Source organism: Danio rerio, chromosome 19 (genome assembly GCF_049306965.1).
Source record: "Danio rerio strain Tuebingen ecotype United States chromosome 19, GRCz12tu, whole genome shotgun sequence".
NCBI lineage: Eukaryota > Metazoa > Chordata > Actinopteri > Cypriniformes > Danionidae > Danio > Danio rerio.
Genome location: NC_133194.1, coordinates 30,740,105 through 30,764,386, shown reverse-complemented (window position 1 = coordinate 30,764,386; position 24,282 = coordinate 30,740,105). Strand labels below are relative to the sequence as shown.

Sequence of the window (24,282 nt, the reverse complement as noted above, 5' to 3'; positions counted from 1 at the left end):
CCTGACTATTATTGCTGGTCACATCCATCCCTTTATAACTTCAGTGAACCCATATTGTGATGGCTTCCTCCAGCAGGACAGTGCACCATGTAACAAAACACAAATCATCTCAAACTGGTTTCTTAAAGATGAAAGTTCAGCAAAAATAAACAGTCTCTGCAGTCATCATCTCAATCCAATAGGGCACTTTTGGCACATGCTAAGAAAGGGAAATTCGCATCATGCATGCGCAGCCACCAAATCTGTAGCAACTGGGCAATGCTGTGAAGTTAAAAATGTGTATCAATTTATTTCGATTGGCTCTTTAAGACATTATGCTGATATTAAGTTACATTGCAACTACATCTCAACTAATTCTCATTAGCGTATTAGTAAACTGTAAGTTTAGAGTTAGGGTTATTGTAAGCTCACATGTTCTTTTAGAAAAAGCTTTTTATAGTCATTACAATGTCTGTTGTTGGAGCAGTGTCAGCAGGCCTACTACAGCCCAAAATCAGAAAAAGTTGGGACAGTATGAAAAACACGAATAAAAAAAAAGAAGGGATTTCTAAATTTACTTTAGAATTTTTCAAAATAAACACATTAAAAAAAAAAAAAAACAGTAAATAATTAACCACTTTGTAATATTGCCATTTTTTTAACAACAACTAAATGACGTTTAGGGACTGTGAAATAAGACACCAAGTAAGTAAGGACAAAAGTTTGTCCCATTCTTCATGCAAACTTTTAAGTAAGGTAAGCAACAGCATGGTGTCTATGCTGTCGCATTTTGCGCTTAAAAATGGACTACAGATTCTCTATTGGAGACAAGTCGGGACTGCAGGCAGGCCAGTTCAAGTAGCTGTATCCTCTTTCTCTGCAGCCAGGACTTTGTAATGTGTGCAGGATGTGGTTTTGCATTGTCTTGTTGAAATATGCATAGGCGACCCTGGGAAAAAAAGGCAGCATAATGTGTTTCAAAATCTCTATGTATTTTCAGCATTATTGGTGCCAGCACAGAAGTGCAAGTTACCTTTACCAAGAGCACTGATACAACCCCATACCATGACAGACCCTGGCTTTTGGACTTATTGCTGATAACAGTCTGGATGATCCTTTTCCTCTTTGGTCCAGAGCACACAGCATACACTTCTCCCCATAAAATTCCTGAAATATTGATTCATCTGCCCACAATACACGTTTCCACTATGTGATGGTCCATCCCAGATGCCTCCGAGCCCAGAAAAGACAACGGTGCTGTTAACAAAGGGCTTCCTTTTGGCACAGTACAGTTATAACTGGCATTTGTGGATGAAACTTGGGATTGTGGTACTTGATATACAGTAGGTTTGCCAAAGTAGTCCTGAGCCAATATGGTGATGTTGCTTAAAGATGAATGACGATTCTTAATGCAGTGCCACCTGAGGGATCAGAGATCGTGGTAGTTCAGCTTAGATTGCATCCTTGTCCTTAACGCACTATTAAAAGGTAAATTATCCAAATGTCTTTCTATCTTTCTTTGAGGAACATTGTTTTTGAACATATTTCAATAATTTCCTCATTTATTTGTTGGCAAACTGGCGATCCTCAGCACATCTTTACTCCTGAAGGACTAGACCTGTCTAGGATGCTGCTTTTCTGCCAAATCATAATTACAATCACCTGTTGACATCACCTGCTTCAAATTACATCATTTAACGAGTTTACCGGATTTCCAGCCCTACACTGCTGCTGTCCCAACTTATTTTGGAATGTTTTGCAGGTCTGAATGAAAGGATGTTTATTTACAAATGAAATGAAGTTGACCACACAAAACAGGAAATAGTTTGTAATTCTGGAAATCCTTACTTTTTTTTTTTTATTTGCGTTTTCCATAGTGTCCCAAATGTGTCTGGTTTGGGGTTGTAATACCCTAATGAGAATTAGTTGGCATGTAGTTGCAGTGAAACACAGTCAACCAAATGTGCAATAGGGACCATCCCAATAAAGTGATACCAAATTTTCAGAAGAAAATTTCCAGCACTTTGCTGATTTTCTTTTAAAACGACGGAGATGGAATGCGCAGTTGGATTAGAGAGCGGCTGACAGGTGATCAAATCCTTCATTTCATTTGCTCAGAGCGTGTGGCTTCTGTACAGACCACAGTGTGCTGTGATCACCAGTGATGTGACACGTTAACTAGACACATTCTGGCAAGCAATCACTAGAGCTAATTCAATGCTATGCAACGATAAATGAAAATTGTCTCCACGATAAGAGCCCTGACATCCACTGTCATCGTGAAGATACGAAAACTGTTTTCTGCTTTTGTTTTGTGACAGCCGCATTCCAGTCATCACACTGTAGGCCGTATTTAAATCTCGTCTGTCGTGAAATTAAAAAAGTTTTTATTGCAGCCAAGTTCGGTATCTTTGAAAGAGCCATTATAAGATTTCACAGTCGCGCAGCGCCGTTCCTATTTGCCATCGTTGCAGTTTGTCAAACATAAAATGTTAATTGGATCGCTAAGTGAGAAATATCGCGTCCAATAGAATCCACCTCCAGTCAAAATATTGGGAAAAAGCAATATTTCAAATGAGATTTTAATTTGGATAATCTTTTGAACTTTAATAGAGCCCGAGCCAGTGGGCATATTGAGATTACCACATCATTATTAAACAAAAGTGACACAAAACCATCAATTCTCCGTCCGTGACAGATAAACGCTTTCCACTGCACAAATAATATTAGTTCTGCCTACTGACGCCAGCTCTTATCTGCCTCTGGTTTATTGGGTTCACACTGCTGTCAGGTGCTGAGAGATTTGACAGAAATGTTTGCATATGTGAATAGCAGCACGCACATATATACGTTGGCAGATCCTTGGAGGGAGCCTGAGGCACGGCGAACGAGACAAGTCCGTATCGGTGCTTTAATGAAATTCTCCCTGCTCATCAAACATGGGCAGAGAGTGATTATACATGGAGGGGGACAGACGGACCGAGATGAGACGTATGTTTTCCAAATATCACCCTCTATATTCTGTATCATTATCATATTAATGCCTGGCGTAAGGATGAACATGTCTCGGGCTTGGACTGATACACAAATGTAGACGTAGTCATTCTTTTCAGACTGCCTGTGATACTGTAATCATTTTTTTTTTTTTTTAGAATTGAATGAATTATTTTTCCTAGTCCAATAGGATAGTCAACAGCTTGGAAGTTATTAAATTAAAGCTAAACAAATTGCATATTAATATCATGTTTGATTAATAATAAAGTGTTTTGTGTTTCCCAATAGTAAACAACCACATGATGAAAAGATGAACCACAACCAGGACTGGGCAGCTTAACATGTCATAGACCCTTTTCACATTTAGCTTGGAAAAATTAGTGTGTGAATGGGAGAGTGCAATTAATAATTGTTTTTACAATCCTGTTTGCTGCAATAATACAAGAAAAACTCCACAATGGTGTTATCAAGACTTTCAGAAAAAGGAAAAAAAATTGTGTGATTGATTATGGCAGCCAGAAAAGAGAATAATGTCAAACTTACAGTACTCAGTCGGTGCCATTGGCGTAGTGGAAAGTGCACTGACACATGCACTCCGGTGTTCACGGCGACCCGAATTCGATTCCCGCCTCAAGGTCCTATGCTGATCCTTCCCCTTTCTCTGCTCCCCACACTTTCCTGTCAATTCTCCCAACTGTCCTGTCCAATAAAGGTGAAAGCCCCTATAAATAATTATATATTTATCTATAAGAAAAATAATTTACAATACTCTCAGCTCCATAGACTCTGCATTAGAAACACCTTGCATAAGCTGTCATTTGTTTTTTTTTGTAATTTGACACAAATATGATATAAAACATTTATAAATGCATATAAATGTTCATGCATTTAAAAAAAAATTAAATAGAAAAAAACTTAAGGATTTAGGATATGATGACCTTTAAATGCATCATACACAGCCATGTCACCCTGCAGCCCAAGACCGGTTACTCACTGAAGCTAAGCAGGGCTGAGCCTGGTCAGTACCTGGATGGGAGACCACTAGGGAACACTAGGTTGCTGTTGGAAGTGGTGTTAGTGAGGCCAGCAGCAGGCGCTCAACCTGTGGTCTGTGTAAGTCCTAATGCCCCAGTAAAAGTGAAGGGGACACTAAACTGTCAGTGGGCGCCGTCTTTCGGATGAGACGTTAAACCGAGGTCCTGACTCTCTGTGGTCATTAAAAATCCCAAGGCACTTCTCGTGAAAGAGCAGGGGTGTAACCCCGGTGTCCTGGCCAAAGTCCCTCTATCGGCCCTTACGATCATGGCCTCCCAATCATCCCCTCTCCACCGAATTGGCTCTATCACTGTCCCTCCACTCCACCAATATCTGGTGTGTGGTGAACACACTGGCGCCGTTGTCCTGTGGCAGCCGTCGCATCATCCAAGTGGATGCTGCACACTGGTGGTGGTGTGGAGAGACCCCCCTCATGATTGTGAAGCGCTTTGGGTGTATTGCCATACACAATAAATGCGCTATATAAATACACATTACATTACATTACATCATAACAGTCTTGAGAAAATGGTCCATTATGTTGTTAATGCATTAATTATAATAACAATTATCTTTTTGCATGTTAAAACAGTTTTTATTATAATTATTATTATAATTTTTTCAATGAGTCACAAAAGTAGTGAGATGTTGAAAAGTACTGACTTGGGATGAGCATCATCATGCCTCTCAACCAATAAGAACATTTGGAATGGTTAATGCTGCGCTCACATCAAACCAAAGATGTAGCTCACTAGAGCGATGTTTTCCACTTCAAGCTACTTTTTAAGTGTAATTGAACTTGCACAGGAGCCAGAATTTTGCATGTTTGTGTTATTCATGCTGCCCGGCAGAAATTTGCAAATATTTGCATTGACCAATGGTGGAAAGAGTACTGAAAAATCACACTTAAGTAAAAGTACCATTACTTGCCTAAAAATGTAGTGCGAATAAAAGTGTCTGTTGTAAATATTACTCAAACAATGAGTAAAAAGACCTTTCAAAAGTACTCAAAAGTAGTGAGTAGTGAGTATTACACTGTAAAAAGCTGATGCATTTACATGTAATTTGTGGGTGTGTGTTAACGTAACATTCTGTAATGCATTTAGTTATTGCCCACCAGGCACGCAACATCACAAAACGTAAATATTAGGTTAGGTTTAGGTCGTGACGTCAGGTGACCAAAATTCAACATTTAGCCAGCGTCTAAGGACAATGCTATTTTGATGACCAATAATGATGTCAAATGACGTTGATATTTGGTTGACTAGGTTGTTAAAAAGTGACCAAAATCCAACTTCAAACCAACATCTTAAACCAACAGCATATTCATGTCAAATACTGACATTTATTTATCAGGTATGGCAACCAAAATCCAGCGTCTGATAGATGTCATAGTGGTAACGTCCACACAACGTCAAGCTGTAACACCATAATAAGTTGATATTTGGTTGATTTTAGGTTGGCCATTGGACACAGACGTCAACCCAATTATCATTTCCAAACAAAATCCTATGTCCCCATGACATTGGGATACAACGTCAATCTGACGTCATGTTGACGACTTTTGCCTGCTGAGTGTTTAAGGCCATTTCGGCCATGCAGTAAACATCCGTCATCCTCTCATCAGTGACATGCATCGAAACAGTCTTAGGTTTTGGACATTTTCATGGACACTTTTAATGCTTCCAAACAGTTTTCTGCAAATACAAATCGCCCATGTCTTGAGGTAGTTCTTTATGATGTGATTTACCTATGTGAGATTTGATCTGGCAGGAATCACAGGACTGATTGTTCTAATACCCATACAAAAATAACGTAGTGACTGCAGGTTGAAGGAAAGTAGTGGAGTAAAAGCACTAAAACTGCACTTAAAGTGTACTCAAGGGAAAGTAAAAGTACACACTTTTAAATCTACTTAGTAAATTACAATTCTGAGAAAAAACTACTCAATTACAGTAATTTGAGTATTTGTAACTTGTTACTTTACACCCCTGGCACTGACTACATGAACCCAGCATATTATAATAAATATGCTACAGGCAGTGGGATTGAGCAAATCAGTGAATGAACATTCTGAAGTGAAGTAAAGATTTCCCTTGCTCAGATTAGTAGGTAGTGAATACTGGGCAGACCCTAAAAAGTCTGATCACAGTTCCTGCTTAAAGCTCTGATTACAATAATGTTTAAAGAGCCCCTATTATGCATTTTGAAAGGTCATATTTTGGTTTCGGGGGTCTCCAGCAACAGGCTGATGTGCATGCAGGGTCAAAAAACACTTTCATTGTCTTATAATATGCATTTATTTTACCTAATCACCCCAACGACTCCTATTCGACTTGTTCAGTGATTTATTTGTTCCCAAACCCCTTCTTTGCGTGAGGCTAATCTGCGCTGATTGGTCTGATGAACCAGTCTGTTGTGATTGGCTAACTGCGTTCAGCGTGAGATGGAGAGAAGCGTCCAGCATGAAGTAGTCATACAGTAGTAGAACACAGAGTATATGCGTGAGCCCAATGCAGGAAAGCAGTCAAGCAATGCAGTTAAACACCAGCATATTCCTCTATTCCTGACCACAACCCCATGTTATAACAATGACACACATTCAGAATTAACCCACACAGTGGCAAAAGTTGATCTATTTTAAAAACTGACCACACCACGCATGTGAGGAACAGCTGAAGATGGCCACAGCAACAAACAGCAGGAGATCGCGATCACAAAACGCATAAAAATCGGTAAAGGAAGAAGCAAGCATATAGTTTTCAACAGGACATAATATGTGAAATAGTCCATAAAGATTTAACCTAAGTGATACATTACAAGCACTGAGCTATAACAGATGATTACAAGCTGTGCAGGAAGCGATTACAAGTTACAACACACTATTAAATACATATTTTGCAAACTACAGAAAACCAGGCAACCATTTTAAACATGATTCAAGTTGTGCAGGAAGAAGAAACGCAGGGTCTGAAAGAAGAAACTGGCCCATATAAACTGTGTAACAGTTACATTACATGAAGTCTCATTCATTAGTAGTCTTTGCTGAATCTTCCTTTAATAACTGCATGTTGCAGGTTAAGTTATTAATCATCAGAAAAATGACAGGAACAAACAGCACACAATTGGATATACTGCGGTGTTGTTGTGAAAATGAACTTTAACCATTTATTCCCCATAGCCACATGTATGGCCATCTCTCTCTCAGTGATAGTAATCTTCGCCTCATGACACATTATCAATCCCATGATCCCTCACACTCTGCTAGTGTCCGAAGGGAAAGGAGCGTTCATGTTTACCCGGATCCTGCAGTTCATATTTAGTATTCTTTTGTGTCGACGTCGATACAAACAGGCTAAAGATCCTGACAAACGATGAATCATTTAAACAACTCTGAGTCAAATCTTTTATTTATTTTTTTTTAAAAAAGGTATTTTTAAACAAGGTGCATTTTTAGATTTAACCCTCAGCTGGATGTTTTCATTCACTCAGAGCTGTGTTGCACACTGCATGGAGGGTAATTTATAAAAACCCATAACAGAGGCTCTTTAAGTTATGGTTGATGAGATATTTTAATTGTTAGTAAGTAAAGGGAATACTGCTATAGAAATGCCTCAGCTGACTTGTCATATCTGAACTTTTAACATAAAAGTATACAATAGACTATACATAATTTTGAATTCATTGTTGAATTTTGTGTATAAGGATGTTAATAATTGCAATCAAAATAATGCTGCCAAGCACTAATCACAACATTAGAGATTTTGATTTTAGGTAAACAAGTATATGAAAATTACAGAACAAAATTATAAAGACGTACAATATGCAATGGCTTTACGGAAGAACTACAATCCAACAAAGCTGTGCAACAGAGTACACCCCATTTTGAAAATGATTATTTTTATCCATTTCTCAGTGATGGGTAATATACAGTATATTGGTGCATTTGGACAAAGCAGATTTATTACACAGATATATTTATTAAAATGATATTTTAGTCATAGAACATCTTTAGAAATGGACAGATAATACAATTAAATTCAAGCTAAATAAAATGACAACCTACAAAATTTGTTTGAAAAACTGTATTTAATAGTTTTTCCTAAAAACAATAAATTTGGGCTACTAATTTTTAAACCATAATTGTAAGTTATTTAGTTAGATAAGCTTTAGTACTGGCTAATGTATATGCACAAATATAATATTGTAAAGCTTCCTATAGAAAATATTCATTTAAATAAGAGATTGGGGTGTCACTATGGCGCAGTGGGTAGCACGATCCCCTCACTGCAAGAAGGTATCAGGTTCGAGCCTCAGCCGGTACAGTTGGCTTTTCTGTGTGGAGTTTGCATGTTCTCCCTGTGTTTGCGTGGGTTTCTTCCGGATGCTCCGGTTTCCCCCACAGTCCAAAGACATGCAGTATAGGTGAATTGGGTAAGCTTAAACTGTCTGTAGTGTATGTGTGTGAATGAGTGTGTATGGATGTTTCTCAGTGATTGGTTGCAGCTGGAAGGGCATTGGCTGCATAAAACATATGCTGTATAAGCTGGCGGCTCATTCCGCTGTGGCGAACCTCAGTAAATAAAGAGACTAAGCCAAAAAGAAAATGAAATAATAAATAAATGAGAGATTTGTGGGGGTGTACTAATATATGCAGAGCACTGTACATCAAGTTTATTGCAAAAAAAAAAAAAGATATTTTGAGATTGTACAGAAATCTGTTACTAGAGGAATTCATTGTGCTTCAGATGCGTAAAGCTTAATATCTCTTTTACGGTACTTTGATCGCTGTGCCTCTGATTGGCGGGATTTTCTACAGCATTGTGGCCAATGTAGTTTTTCAGCATGAATTCCACTAATGAACAAAAAAATCGCTTTAAAAGTTAACCGAGATAATGTCAACAAATGGGTTTCACAAAAGCATATACACTCTATTAGCAACCACACATCTCACAACTAAAGGCTTTTAAGCCATATCTTTAAATGAAGGAAATGAATGCCTTTTTGCTACATTTTACAATACCAGAATGAGCATTCATTCAGTTACGGTAAATGCTAAAATCTCTGAATGGTTTTGTATGGTCCCGAATTCTCAAATTGCACAGAGATTGGTAAAATGAAGGTCTGCAAAAGCGAATGACCCTACAGAAATCACATTTGACTAACTCTCAGGCTACACAAATGTGACTCTGCTCCGTCCATTCATGTAAAAAGAAAGCGAAGAACAAAGAATTACACTGGAGGAGAATTTCAAGGGCACTTTGGCTAATTCAGATGACCAGGTTGCATAGCAACTTCAACCATTCAGTCCATCCGTGTGTCAAATCCTGCTTTCTATGAGCCGTTTCAGATGATGTCATTATCTATTAACAGCTTGGACACAGGTGGCAAAATGCTCCACTTTCAAGAACCCAAGAAGCAATTCGTAGTCTATTTTTACAACAGGGATGATGTAATGCTTTTCCATGCCGTCTATCCAGATGAGTTGGGGCGTTTTGTTAATGTTATAGCGCCACCCTGTGGTGAGGCCAGACTTTCTTTTATGTAAGTTTGTCTAACAAATGACATCATGTGTTTACATCGTAGGCTTAGGTGACAGATCAGAGAGGAGTGAAAGAAAAAATGTGGGTGAGGAGAGAAAAAATAGAGCAAGAATGAGACGATTTATCTTGAAAATCAAAACAAAGTGTCATGTAAAAAGATAAAAACAAAAGTTGGAGAGAAAGAGAGGGAAAAAAGTCAAGTAAAACATGACAATCTGCACTCGTGAAAATCTCACCTGAAAACACATGAAACGTTAATTAGCTAAATAAAATGTATAAGAGCAATGAACTCAATAATCAGTTTTTGCAACTCTTTGTGTGCTAACAATACTGTACATCTCAAATAAAATACAAACAAGACAAAGTTAAATCTAAAATAAATCCAAAATTTATGTATGACGTCATATTATTCCACTTGAGACACTGCAATATCTTCCAAAACCAGCAGCTGAAACATTAAATTACCATCACAAAATAAATAACTGAAGGAATCATTAACGGGGTGATTCGGGTTCATTCTCTTGGCTTTCGTGGCTCTATAGCGCCACTCTGTGGTGGTTTAGTCCTTCACTGTCCTGAGAACTACAGCAGTTTATAGAACAACACTTTACAGCAATTTCAATTAATTAACAATTAGTTAATGCTGACCCTGTTCCGACTCGCGAAATGACATGTCCTGATTACTATTTGTACACAGAATAGCCAACAAATATTATGGTTAAACAATTGTAGTTTTGTACACAAACGCAGCTCCCACAGGTCTTTTAAAGGCACGTTTAAACATGTACAAGTAATGTACTTTCAATAAAATGTCAAAATTATTAGGGACACTTCTAACTTTAACGAGTAGTTTACCTGTTAATCAGCACTTTCCACAAAAATTTTTTAGACCAATTTAATGACATATTGCGAATAACTAAATTAACATGAACCAACAATAAAACACCTTTAAAGCATTTACTATTCATACTTAATGTTGCCTTATAGAATATAAAAAAACAAGTAACCCGTAATTTGTTAAAAATATTTGTGAGAAAATTAGCAATTAAAAGTTGCATTTTTAATAAATAAAATCATCAAATATTAATAAAAAACAGCAAAATGCATGAACTAACATTATTTAACATTTATTTCCCCCTTTCAATGCACTGTACAATACAAATAAATTATTTATAAATGTTATTTTTAATTATCATCGAAACAATAACTGTAAACTATTTTGATGCTGCAGATCAATATTATTTAAGTTTTACAAAAAATATATAGAATTTAGTGCTTTGATTTCAAAAGTCTATGTTTGAATGAGTGTTACTTGCCATTTCTTTATCATTAGTTGTGAAATCTACAACCAGTTCTTGACTTAAAATGGCTTTTTACATCCATTTTTGTGTTTACAGTGAAGAAAGTTGCCTTTGATTGCTACTTCTAGAAGGATAACGTGCCATGTCATAAAGCCTGAATTATCTTAGACTGGTTTCTTGAACATGACAATGAGTTCACTGTACTCAAATGGCCTCTACAGTCACCAGATCTCAATCTAGTAGAGCACCTTTGGGATGAGGTGGAACGGGAGATTCGTATCATGGATGTGCTGCAGACAAATCTGCAGCATTAATTAATTAGAAATTAATTGTTCCCAAACCCCGCCTTTGTTAATTAATAAATTAATTAATGTAACAGAATTTACTAATAAAAAATATACACAGAGACTGTCACATTCGTTTGCATTCATTACACTACAGTATATAGTCTCGAATCATATGATCGTACATGTTGTAATATCACCTGACTGTTAATATTGCATCTCAACACCTTGATAAACACCAGCCGAGACTTGTTTTTTGTATGTTGTTGGCGTGGTTTTTTTATTTATTTATTTTGCGCATATTAAAAATTGCAATCTTTTAAAGCAAGCAACGCTTTATATAGAAAAACTGTGAAAATCTCTCTGTCAAAAAAAGAACATAAGGCATTAAAATAAAGTCAGTTTCGTTTCCATTCTTAAGATCTGTCAGAAAAACGAAGCGCCTTGAAGATAAGTTCCTTGAGGGCATAAAAAATAAATTATTGAAGGATTTTGAACAAAAACTCTGGGAAAATCCCTAGGGTAATGTACCCAGATGCAAATTCAGATTCAACTTGAGATGTGGTCTGTCATCACCTCTCTTGGTGCACACAGGAAAACAGCGTCACACACTGAGGGTGACAGGCTGTGATGGTAAAGCCATGTTTAGTCCTGTTTCTTGCTGTGATTTCGGGGGCTGAAGTCAGCACAGAAGCCGTTACTTGAAGATGTGGATTCTCTGGAGTGCTGAGAGATTGACTCACAGAGACAGTGATACTGCTCCACCAAATCAGGGCATTTCTCCATGAAGCTGCACAATTCATCTGCCAAAAGACACAAGGTGATGAAGATCAAAGAAAGTTATATGATAAGAAATGTTAATACAGATCAATGGCCATTCTTAACTTTTTGTGTGTGTGTTTGTGTTTTTAGTGTACTTAATTTAATCCTTTAACTGTCCTGATAGCAGGACGTTAACGTTTACTTCACTATATTGCAATTAAATCCTAATCTAATCATGGCAAACTATATATTGTTGGAAAAGTGTTCTGAATACATATTTTACCATGGTTTTTAGTTTTTAGGAAGAGTAAAGGGAGTCGCACACCGGATGCGCTGCTCAGTGCTGCAACATGGCATGCACATGACAGTTGGAAGCATCGCACACCAGACACGCACATTCGTATGTGCATATATGAACAGTGTCTTGAGTTATAGCTGGGCACCACGGACAGCCACCGACTTGCGGCACTGGTGTGCACACCCTGACAGAAATCTATGTTAAGAATTCTAAAATGCATAACCCTGTGACTGGTAAGCGACCACCTTCAGAGATCCTTTTACTCTCACCCTTCAACCCGTGGGACCGATTGCAGTTACATTTTTAGACCATAATATTGCAGGTTATACAAAGCACATGACAAACTATATTTCATTTGAAAGCTTTAAAATTCCTAGTTTTCGATAGATATTACTGAGCAACAGACAACAATTCTCATTAGCAATCCACATGTAAAAAAAGTTTTAGAGACTAAATTCAAATCAGACACCACCACACTTGCCCATACTGCTTTAGAACTTAATTTCTACTTCACACATATTGTGAAAAGTATGAAAAAATATGGTTTATGTTCCTCAAAACGTACACTTTAATAGAGAACGCTCTTGTATGGTAACTAATGGAAACTGTATGTCATCTGGTGGTCAAGGTTGGTACTGTGGCCAAATAAAATGTTACTGAAAGCTCATTTGATGAGATATCAACTTCAAATTCGGAATATAATTTTTTTCAGACATTGCACAAACGTTTTTTATAAAATAAACAATTTATGTAATATAATAAGATGTTTAGTTTTATTATATATTTTTTGACTAGCTACAAATCTGACAAATGTCTTTTTAAAAATGAGACCAGACTTAAGTCTATGCAACAGTGTTTAAGATTGGGAATCATTAAACCTCTCATTTTGATTTCAATGTTCAAAAAGTGGGGGTGACATTTAGGGGCTTAATGTATATAAAAAACTACAAGTTTTTGGGACATGTCCTCTAAATTAAAAAAAAAATAAAATAAAATAAATTCAGGTGTTCCAATGTCTTCATGGCCAATGGTCTATAAAAGTCAAACACCTTGAATTATAGTCCATTAATCAATACTTTTTAATTCAAATTTGCATTTATAATCAACACTCAAATAAAACTTTACTTAAAGATGTACTGAGTTAGGTAAAAAAAAAAACCTTAAAAAATAAAAAGTAGTATTTCTAGGTATACAGTAAAAAGTATATTATATCTGTAATACTCAGAGTATGCTGAATTATGCTACATTTTTTAAATGCATTTTAAGATTTACTCTATTCTGGCATAGATTAAACTGATTTTTCTTTGCCAAATAAGCTTCAGCAAACCAAAAGCTAAGGGATACCATCAAATTGTGGCCTGCATTATTACCCAGGAATACAACAAAAAATACCATATACAACACATTTACATACACAATTGTATTTAATTCTAGTTTCTTATAAAAAAAAAATACAGTATATCATGGTTTACGGTGATTTTAGAAAAAAAATGTTAATGGGAGTTATTAATGACAATGGTTTTTTCGTCTTCTTTTTAACAAACCCCAAACAAGATTCAACCGATCTAAACAAGAACCAGAAATATTTGTTTTATTTATATCTCCCTTTCTCTGTGAATCCAAACAGAGACCAACTGATGCCGATTTCAGAACAGAACAGTCTAAAGTGGCAAAAACTTTAATTAACGCAATCACACACAAAAAATCCAACATTGCCAGTCAATGCCTGTAAAAATGTCTTACCAAATGTGATCTTTCCCTTGTCTTGGCTATCTATGGCCCTGAAGAGTTCAGAAACAGCAAGATCTCCAACTCCCAGAGCAGTTTTTAGAATGACGGTCAGTTCGTCTTCAACAATAGCTCCGTCCTCCTGTGCTTCAAACATCTGCATACAAAAAAAAAACATCAATCACTCCTACCATCAAGACCTAAAAAGAGCATGTTTATTGTATCATAATTTATAAATATTGCTATTACATTTAATGAAGTATATCATGTGTGATTGTAACAATGAACGCTTGCATAAGCCCAACTCACCCTGAAGGCCAGTTTAACGGTGTCCAGATATCTGAAAGGTCTACAAACCACTGACAGAGCGATGACGTATTCTCTCACATCCATCATCCCATGCTGGAAACCAATCATTCAGTGTCATCACAATCATGTAAACACTATGGATTACAAGTGATATGTTTGAAAGCACATTTATTTGCAGCTAGTGTGTGCTTTAATAAGAATATTTGTTGAGTGTTAAACCTCTTCAAATAGTGAGAAGATATCCTGGACTGCTTCTGTCATGGGTTGGTGGAGATACTGAGCAAAGCCCTCCATGTCCAGTCGTCTTCCACACAGCTGACGGGCACTGCAAGCTTCTTCTTGCAAGACTTCATCTGTGACTTTTGTCTTCAGGCTGAGAAAAATAAAATAAAATGATGTGCAAGATATATTAAAAATATTAATAATCTTACTCAAAGTCTTTGAGTAATAAACATGAACCAAATCTATCTATCTATCTGTCCATCCATCCAGTTTTTTATAATGCATCTCAGAGTGTATCTCACAAAATATTTTTAAAAACAGCTTTTGTCTGTGTATGTATATATAATATTTTAGGATAGTTTTAAAATTCAAATAGGACTAAGCAGTAACCTCATAATGTACGAATCAGCTCAGAACTTTTAGAATGTCACAAGTACATGTGCAAGTCACTTTTTGGTTTTAAAACAAAACAAAAACACTGTAGATCCTTTTTTTTGTGGAATGATGAAAGCCATTTCATGATATACTGTGTTAAAAGGAGAAAGCAAAGTGGATGCAAGCAGCACAGAGAGAGAAGTGGATGAGCCAGAATAACAAGAAGACAAGAACATCAGGATCTGTAGTTTGAGAAACAGACTCCACACTGGTGCTCAGCTGGCGGCTTCACTGAACAGCCCTGAGATGCTGGGCTTTTAAGAATTTCGGATGAAGAAAGAAATATCTGACATTGTCCAAAAAAAATAGTGTGGTAAAAGAATACAAAAAGAGCATGTTGGAGGGATGAATCCAAGTTTGATATGTTTGATCTGTTATGTGGGAAGAGTTTGTAACACATTTGAAAGTATGAGTATTTTGAGCTGAAACTTTACAGACACAAAGGCTTATCTTACATCTTGTAAAAGTAGCACTGTGCAATTAATCTAAAATTCAATTTTGATTTTGGCTTTTAACGATTATGAAAATCATTAAATGAGATTATTGCATCATATACCGCCCCCTTTCCAGTTGTACACATTTGTTGCTCTGCAAAGCTCAGTTTCACATAAAAATGACTAAAACATGTGCTGTAATGTAAATTTTGCAGCACAGGACGCACATTATTCATTGATGAACATTCAAATCATTCATGTTTTTACAAGCGCTAAAGAGATTGCATTCTGTGTGTGTGTGTGTGTGCGGCATCTCATTCGCACACTGCGCTCAGAGACAAGCAAGTCATCTTAATGTGAGCGCTTTATTGGTCAAATAGGTGTCAAAACGCGGTGATTTCATGATTACTTATATTAACCCTCATTTGTGCAATAAACAAACGAGTTGAGACTAAAAATCAAAAGACACGTAAAAGAGAAACCACTGTTTTTATCATTATTAACCAAACAACAAAAAGGAGAAAAAAAAAATCACTCACTGATTTTGACTGAAGGACTTTTTTAGCTAAATTTTTTTTCTTAAAATGAAGATGCTTAAAGCACAGTTTGTTTCATATTTTTATTCTATTGTATGTATTTCCCTTTCCTTACTTACAAGGGGGGGGGGGGGACTGTATACAGTATATGCAGTTGAAGTCAGAATTATTAGTCCTGCTGAATCATTAGCAGCCCTTTTCCAGCCAATTTCCGTTTAATGGAAAGAAAAAAATATACATAGTTTTAATAACTTGTTTCTAATAGCTGATTTCATTTATCTTTGCTATGATGATAGCACATTTTACTAGATGTTTTTCAAAATACAAGCATTCAGATTCAAAGTGCGATTCAAAGGCTTAATTAGGGTAATTAGGCAAGTCATTGTATAACAGTAGTTTCTTCTGCAAACAATCAAAAATAAATATTGCTTAAGGGGGCTAATAATATTGACCTTAAAATATGTTTCAAAATATTTAAACCTGCTTTTATTCTAGCAAAAATAAAACAAGTAAGACTTTATCCAAAAGAAAAAAATTTATAGGAAATACTGTGAAAAATTCCTGAATCTGTTAAACATCACTTGGGAAATATTTATTTAAAAAAATAAATAAATAAATTCACAGGACCGCTAATAATTTTGACTTCAACTGATAATCGAATTATTATCTTGATCAATTATTTTGAATAATCGTGATTACAATTATGATCAAAATAATCGTGATTATAGTAAAATTGGGGCCCTTTAAAAAATTGTATGTATTACATGCCATAAATCTGTGTGGAGGAATCTGGTCCTTTTGTGATCAAAAGTGCCAGTACCCCCTTTTTTTTACAATTTTATTGTAAGAGATGTTCTTTTTTGTTTTTTCTTTCAGTCAAATTATAAATGGTTAAACAAATAACCCGAGAAAAAGAAAGGGACTAAAAAGAATAAATGCGACAAAAAAAATTATTGAATAAATACTGTTACTGAAAACAAGAATAAATTAAATGTTTAAGACATTAAAATAAATTGCAATAATATTTCCCTTTTTATGATTGTATTGCATATTTACCACATTAGGAAATTTGGTGTTCAAATAGTACAAACGTTAAATAGTTTATATATCGCCACAATGATAGCTTTTGTACCTTTATTTCTGACACTATAACATAAAAAAAAAAAAATGTATTAATCAATTTGTTTAACTAAATGAAAGTTCTATGTAGACCTTATAAGCATTTTTTTCCCCTGTACATCCTCATCTTATTCACTAGAGGGCAATGTGTTCAATAACCAACACAGTCGAACACTTGTGTAAAATAAATTCTCAGATCCTCATCCAAACCAACCCATGCTGAACTTCCTTTAATGATGAGTGTAGTGCTGGCAGGCAGAGTTGTGTTTGTCTTTTCTGCAGTCAGTAAAGCACTGTTCAAACTATTGAACATACAGTAATGATTCTTTACCATGTGGCTATACTGATGTAGAATTGATTAAACTCTAAATACACAGCAATTTATGACCATTGTTTAGCTGAATGACACTTTAAAGCAATATATTAACAAAATCATGGTAGTAGACTTAAGACTTGCTGGCTGCATATTAAATATTTTATCCATTTATCGAAAATGAATCCCTGTCTGAGCATCTGAGATTAGACATGGATTCAAACATTACATTCATGATTTTCAGCAGTATCACAACACACTGAGAGCGTACATTAGCACTTTTGGCATCCAATAAACTGATAGGAACCAGAAACTGGGAGGAATGACATCAGACTTAACAAGTGAATACTACCACATGCAGAGGTGAGCAGTGGAGGATTGTGCTGACTGGCTTGTGTCTGTATTAAATGTTCTTCTTGTGAATTGCAGAAGCTCTTATTCATGTTATTAACTTAAGCTGCAATTAAGATTTTTATTTTTATTTATTTTTAATTATTATTATTATTATTATTATATGTGCTTTCATTATTTTTATTAATACATTTTTTAGAATCATACTGGTATGTTTTACTGCTGCACATTTTGTCTGTAAAGTGCATTGAGATGCAACTTTTAAGACGCTATATAAAAAAGTATATTATTATTATTATTATAAATACTTAGTATACTGCTTTATTCTATATATACACGTTCATAATAATCAAACATTTTAATCTAATTCAATTACAAAGGGATAATAGAAATATCAATCTTATAGTTATATGTAAAAAATAATAAAAAAATAAATAAATAAAAATGTTTTAGTTATTAACATCATTAAATAAAATGATTAAATTAGTGTAAATGTGTTATTAAAATGTGTTATGTAAATATGGCATTAACTAAGAAAGTAACATTACATAAGACTAATAAATGTTTGGCTGTCATTACATTAACTTAAATGAAGTTAAAATAAACTGATGTTAACAATTGGCACCTTACAAAAAGCCTATAAAAGTCTCAGCATTTTCAATATAAAAGACAAGATTATTGGAAAATGTTAAATGTTTAAAAATAAATAGCATTATGAGTCTTCAAGAAAAAAACATGATCATATATTATATTATTGAATATTGGTATTTGTCTTGATTGTAAAAAAAAATGCTGGGTTCCACACAACAAAAATTGTGTTAAGAGAACATGAAGCAATTAAGTTCACTTATTAGCATTTACAAATTTAAGTGAATTGAACAAAAAACAATTAAGTTGTCCTCCAAAAATACTAAAGAATTGTGTTGATTCAGCTCAATTTAAATTAGTTTGAACACACAGCATATGTAATTTTATATAGAGCTGACTATGACTGATTCAGCCAATAACCAAACTTAGCACCTTGCATCCCGAAGGCTTCCGAAATAGCCTTCACTTTTACAACCCTAACTCAGCTGTTTAATAATAAACCTGAGCACTGATGAGAAAATTACAGATTAAGCCTGTTATTATTTTAAAAGACCAACCCATCTGCTGGTCTGCTGGATTTACACACGAACCACCCAAAGTCCATGTTCATCCAGAGATCACCTGATGCACATTGATCCAAGAAATGTCCAGTGCTTTCTCATGTTGACAATCCCATGTTGACACACCAGCTTCTAGCAACCACAGGAAAACTTTCAACTGACTGTCTTCCTGTTATTCCCAGACTGATTGGTCATGCTGCTCAGGAAATCTGATTGGTCATTCTATTCAGGACGTCCTCATGATAACAGATGAAAAGAACAGCATCAGAGAACTCTATGGTGTATTCTACATTTATTAGATGAATAAAGTATTTTGCATACACAGTAGAAATAAAATATGTTAATATAAAATGTTGGTGTGTTTGTGAAATATTATTAAAATTTAAAAGGACAGTTTCCTTCATCTATTTCTCCAGTATTCAGTGTGACGTGAGCAGAATAGTTTTTAATATGCTGAAGTGGTATTCATGAAACATTATCATTAAGTGTGGAAATCGTAGATGGAAAATAAAAAGTGGAATTTACTAGATAATTAGTGAAAATGGTTGGAGAAATACATTCTGCATGGATTTGGAGATTTTCAAAATGCATTCCTACAAAGTGCATCAATTTTGTTTTTAACAGCAGATCGTGCTGTATTCCTTATAGATAGTGGTACTCTGCTTGCATCAAATTCATCAAAAATCCTACTTAAAACTATAATAATTCTAAATAATTTTAGGAAAGGTTTAATCAAATTACAGGTAGAGCTGCACAATTCTGGCTAAAATGACAATCACGATTTTATGTTTGGTTAAAAATAAAGATCACAATTTTCTCACAATTCTGTAAATGTAAAATAAAGGTTATTATAAGTAGGCTATAATAAAAGCAATAACATTATTATGTGTAGGTCTACTGTTAATTAAAATGCTTTGTATAGATTTGCAATGGTGGACTTGAACAGGCTTTAAATTTGTCCTGGTAAAGTACACAGTAAAGTGATGACATCAGAATACAACTATTTATAATTCTAAAGTTGAATTATAACGTATGAGACATATGCTAGCAATCTGTCATTGACAACATTATTTGACCATTTTTATAGTAGGTATACTGACACTGTTAAATGTTTATTTTCATGCACAACACTGTGTGTTAGCTAAGAAATAAAAAAACAAACATATTAAATGCTTGTTGTAATCATCACTCTAAAATGCGATACCATTAAAATGGTGCGCGCACTTTTACTGCTGAGTGCGCTATGGCTGTCGTCACTTTGAGAAAGAAAAAACAAAAAAAACACATGCAAATCTTATCTCCCGCATGGCTCCCAAGTGATCGTGTGCAACAAACTAAATATTGTTTAAAACTATATTAGCTGTCAATATAGCCTGTGCATCATGAAAGTAGACATCATGTACAGATGCACGAGATCAAGATCTGTTTTCGATTAATCATCCAGCCCTAATTACAAGATTGTTCATAGTGAGCAGTTTACATTAATCTAATGACATAAAAGCCAAATTACAAGATGCAAATTTGGGTGTATACTGCCAAAAACTAGTATCAGTAAAATCTAAGCTTAGAATCAATTCAAGAGAGAATAGCAATGCACTAAAAAAAAATCTCAGAATCAATGAAGGATCAATGTCTCACCACAACTGTAGAATTTACTGTATAATGTCAACATATTTGCAAAGTGCACTGGTCTGAACCAGAAAATCATCCAGCAGGTGGTGTAATGTCCCAATATGTAAAGCTACCATCTAAAAATGATGTTTACCAGAAACAGCAAATATGTTGAATAAAAGGTCAAATAAAATAAAAAGTTGCTTTAAAATGGTAGTTTCAACTATAATTTCATGCAAATGTGACCATCTACTCACCCCAAAAGTCGCACCAGTCTGGCGAATTCTAGCAAGCAGGTGTGTTTGGGCAAACGCAAAGGGCCTTTGGCCATGGCAAGCTGGCAGTCCTCAAAAGAGTAATCGATAATGGGCAACCCAAGTGCCCTATGGAGAAAACACAATGTTTTTGTTTTACCAAAACAGAGCCCTTTAATAATAAATGGCAAAACTAAAACAATAAATTATATGAATACACATGGATCTATGCACATAAAATTAATACATCACAAGAATTTCATTTGTTTTTTTATTTTAATACACCATTATTAATTGTTAGTAAAGTTTACTATTCGCACACTAGTTACACATTTTTGCCCTCGTTCTAGTAAAATTGTGCACAATTAATAATCACTACTAGGTGCTGGTGCTTTATGTATCTTCATTAGGCTACGTATCAGAGGCAAGAACCACAAAATTGTACAAGCTAAAAGTTCTAGAATTACCTAGAAAAAGTGCATGAACTGCTTAAAACAAGGCAATGAACTAATAGATTGTGCACCCTTTTTGGTAAATCAAGGTAAGAAATTAAGAAATTGGGTACACGATTTACTTAAAATAAGAGAGAACAAATCCATAAATCATGGAGACAAACTAGTAAATTGAGGGAGCAAATTAACAATTTGTTTTCTTACATGTCATGTGCAGGGCTATGTACCTCTACCTGGCAAAAAATAACACCTTTTTCATCACAAAAACTGGTCAGAGCTTTTCAACATCCACTCACTTGGCCATGATGCGTCTCACATTGCTGGCAAACAGGGCTGGATCTTTCTTCTCCTCTTCTGACGGAGTGTATGTAGGAAGATACTAAATAGACAGAATGATTTTTTATTATTTATTCTCATTTACAATTAAATGCAATGCATTTACCTAAAAACAGTTAAAAACAACAAAACAATACTACCAACATATTAAGGTAACAGATAAAGAGCTGAAATTATTTAAAACAGAAATATCAGTTTAAAAAACATCAAAAGCTGGAAAAAAGCTGAACTAAAATTTGAGAATTACTAACATAGGAAAAAGTTATTTTATAAGTCAGTGGAACATGACAAAGTTGAAGAAAACAATAAAAGTCAAAACAAAACTGAAAAAAAATTATAATTTTAATACTAAAATATTAAGTTAAAAACTTACCTCTATCTCAACGAAGTTATGTAGCTGACACAATGTAAGCCACAAAATCTTAAACCTGAAGAAGATAAATTGATCATTTATAATTCAATTATATAATATACAAACACACATAACCACTCTATTGACAATTACTCCAAAATTCGGAGAACTGGTTTAAGGGTTGCCTTTTTAATATATTATCCATAAGCAAATATATCACTGTAACAAAATGTTCAGAATCATATTCTCACTTTCATGCGGTTCCAAACCTGTATGCATTTCCCACTTTTGCTGAAAAAACTTTGCTTACTAAGTTTGACTTAAAAATGGAAGTCAGTGGGAACTGAAACTGTTCAGTTTACTTTGATCAACATATCTTAATTTGTCCTTAGCAAAAGACAGAATCTCAAACAGGCCTGGACTGACATTATGGTAAGGAAATTGTGGAAAAGTTTTTATTTTTGAGTGTACTCTCTCTTTAAATGAACTAAAGAGAACTCACGCTCCAGGCCCTTGCCACGTCCATGAGATTGTATCCTGTCAGAGAAGTGAGAAGAGAAACAAGGAAATGAATTAGCTTAACAAAGCAAACAATACATTTAGAGTTATAATAGCAGAATCCACCTTAACAAGTGCACTACCCTCTAAACCACTCAACCTTAATCTTTCTCTTCTGACAGCATGACCTTGATTTCTGACCATAAAGGGGTCATTAACAATTCTGATTTGTGCTGTTCTTAAGGTATTAGGCTGTTTTGGCCTGTTTTGACTCCCTCATCAGAACAGCAAGTAAACACCCACACAGTCTAACCATTTTGCATATTTACATCTGAAAAGCACAGCTGTGTGTCAAGCAATGTAAACTTCTGCATTTGGCACCCTACATCCCTTATAGATGTGACATGATTCAGGCAAATGTGATGTGATTAAGACAAAAATGCACAAATAATCAGTATATATATTTTTTTTATAAAACAATCTACAACAAGACAAAGCAATAGTGAACACAAAACTCACTTACACTCGTTTTCTGTGAAAGTACTGTCAGGTTCAATATAGCCAACAGGGAATCGACTTTTAGTGTAAGACATTCCTAAAAACCAGTGCCATTGTAAATTGTTTGTAAATTAATCCATGGTAAAATGAAGTGGACAAAAGGACAGATCTTTCTGATGCTATCTGGTACCTTACTAAAAATAAAGTCATCCATCTTTTCTTAGTGTTGGGATCAAAGGAAGGACAATCCAAAGACTGTATTTTTTTGCATAGTCGCACAGAACTAGGGCTGCACAATATATAATTTCAGCATCAATATCGCAAAGTGATCATTTGCAAAAAAATTTGGGTTATAATTTATCATTTGCATGCATTTTTGAGGCCTGTGACTGTATTACGATTTTAACAGCATTCAGGTATAAGAAAATGTCCCATTTGTAACTTGATAACAATGAATATTATTGATTTTTATTATTATTATTATTATTATTATTCAGTTACTGTACCTGAATATTGTTAAACTGAAAACAATAAAACACTGTTTATTTCAATTGATTATTTTTCTTTATTTTATTTATCAATGCTAGTATATTGTTTTTTAGATTTTATGCAAACACACTCCCTTCCGAACCAGACTCTTGGTTTTAACTCTGTTATTCGCAGATGATGTTGCTCTGTTGGTTTCATCGAACATGGACGTTTCGCATGCACTGGGGCAAATTGCTACCAAGTGTGATGCGGCGGGGATGAGAATCAGCACCTCCAAGTCTGAGGCCATGGTGCTCCACCCAAAAAAGGTGGTTTGCCATCTCAAGGTTGGAGGACAGTCCTTACCCCAGGTGGAGGAGTTCAAGTATCTTGGAGTTTTGTTCATGAGTGAGGGAAGGATGGAACGTGTGATTGACAGGCGGATTTGTGCAACGGCAGCAATAATGCGGTCGATGTACGAGTCTGTTGTGGTAAAGAAGGAGCTGAGCTAAAAGGCAAAGCTCTTGAATTACTCGTCAATCTACGTTCCTATTCTCACCTGTGGTCATGAGCTTTGGGTCAAGATCTTAGATTCAAGGGGCCGAAATTAGTTTTCTTCGCAGGGTGGTAGGGCGTTCCCTTCTAGATAGCGTGAGGAGCTCTGTCACCCAGGAGGAGCTTGGAGTAGACCCGCTGCTCCTCCACATCGAGAGAAGTTAGCTGGGGTGGCTCAGGCATCTGATTCAGATGCCTCCTGGACACCATCTTAAGGAGATGTTCCAGATATGTCCTACCAGGAGGAGAAGGCCTCTGCGAAGACCCAAGGATAAGCTGAAGATACTATGTCTCTCGGCTGGTCTGAGAATGCCTTGGGATCCCCCTGGAGGTGCTAGAAGAGGTGTTTGGGAAGGGGGAAGTCTGGGGTTCTCTCCTGAGACTCCGGCTCCAGAAAAGCAAATGAAAATGGATGAATGAACACACTCTTATACAGGGTCATCCCAATCAATATAAAATTAATAATT

The 24,282-nt window shown here is 35.4% G+C and overlaps 1 protein-coding gene across 3 annotated transcripts in view; it reads right to left on the bottom strand.

The window, feature by feature from the left end:
- Positions 1-11,388: 11,388 nt before the first annotated feature.
- The window catches only part of lpcat1 (lysophosphatidylcholine acyltransferase 1), a 42,791-nt gene continuing 29,897 nt past the window's right edge, over positions 11,389-24,282 (bottom strand). For 2 of the 3 annotated variants that reach the window (XM_009294214.4, XM_005170036.5), the window contains 8 exons: positions 22,299-22,333; positions 21,818-21,872; positions 21,405-21,487; positions 20,660-20,785; positions 14,453-14,606; positions 14,234-14,326; positions 13,940-14,081; positions 11,389-11,939 (listed from right to left, as the gene is read on the bottom strand). In XM_009294214.4, the coding sequence (XP_009292489.1) occupies positions 11,782-11,939; positions 13,940-14,081; positions 14,234-14,326; positions 14,453-14,606; positions 20,660-20,785; positions 21,405-21,487; positions 21,818-21,872; positions 22,299-22,333 (846 nt within the window). In that variant the 3' untranslated portion in view covers positions 11,389-11,781. 3 annotated transcript variants of the gene reach the window in all.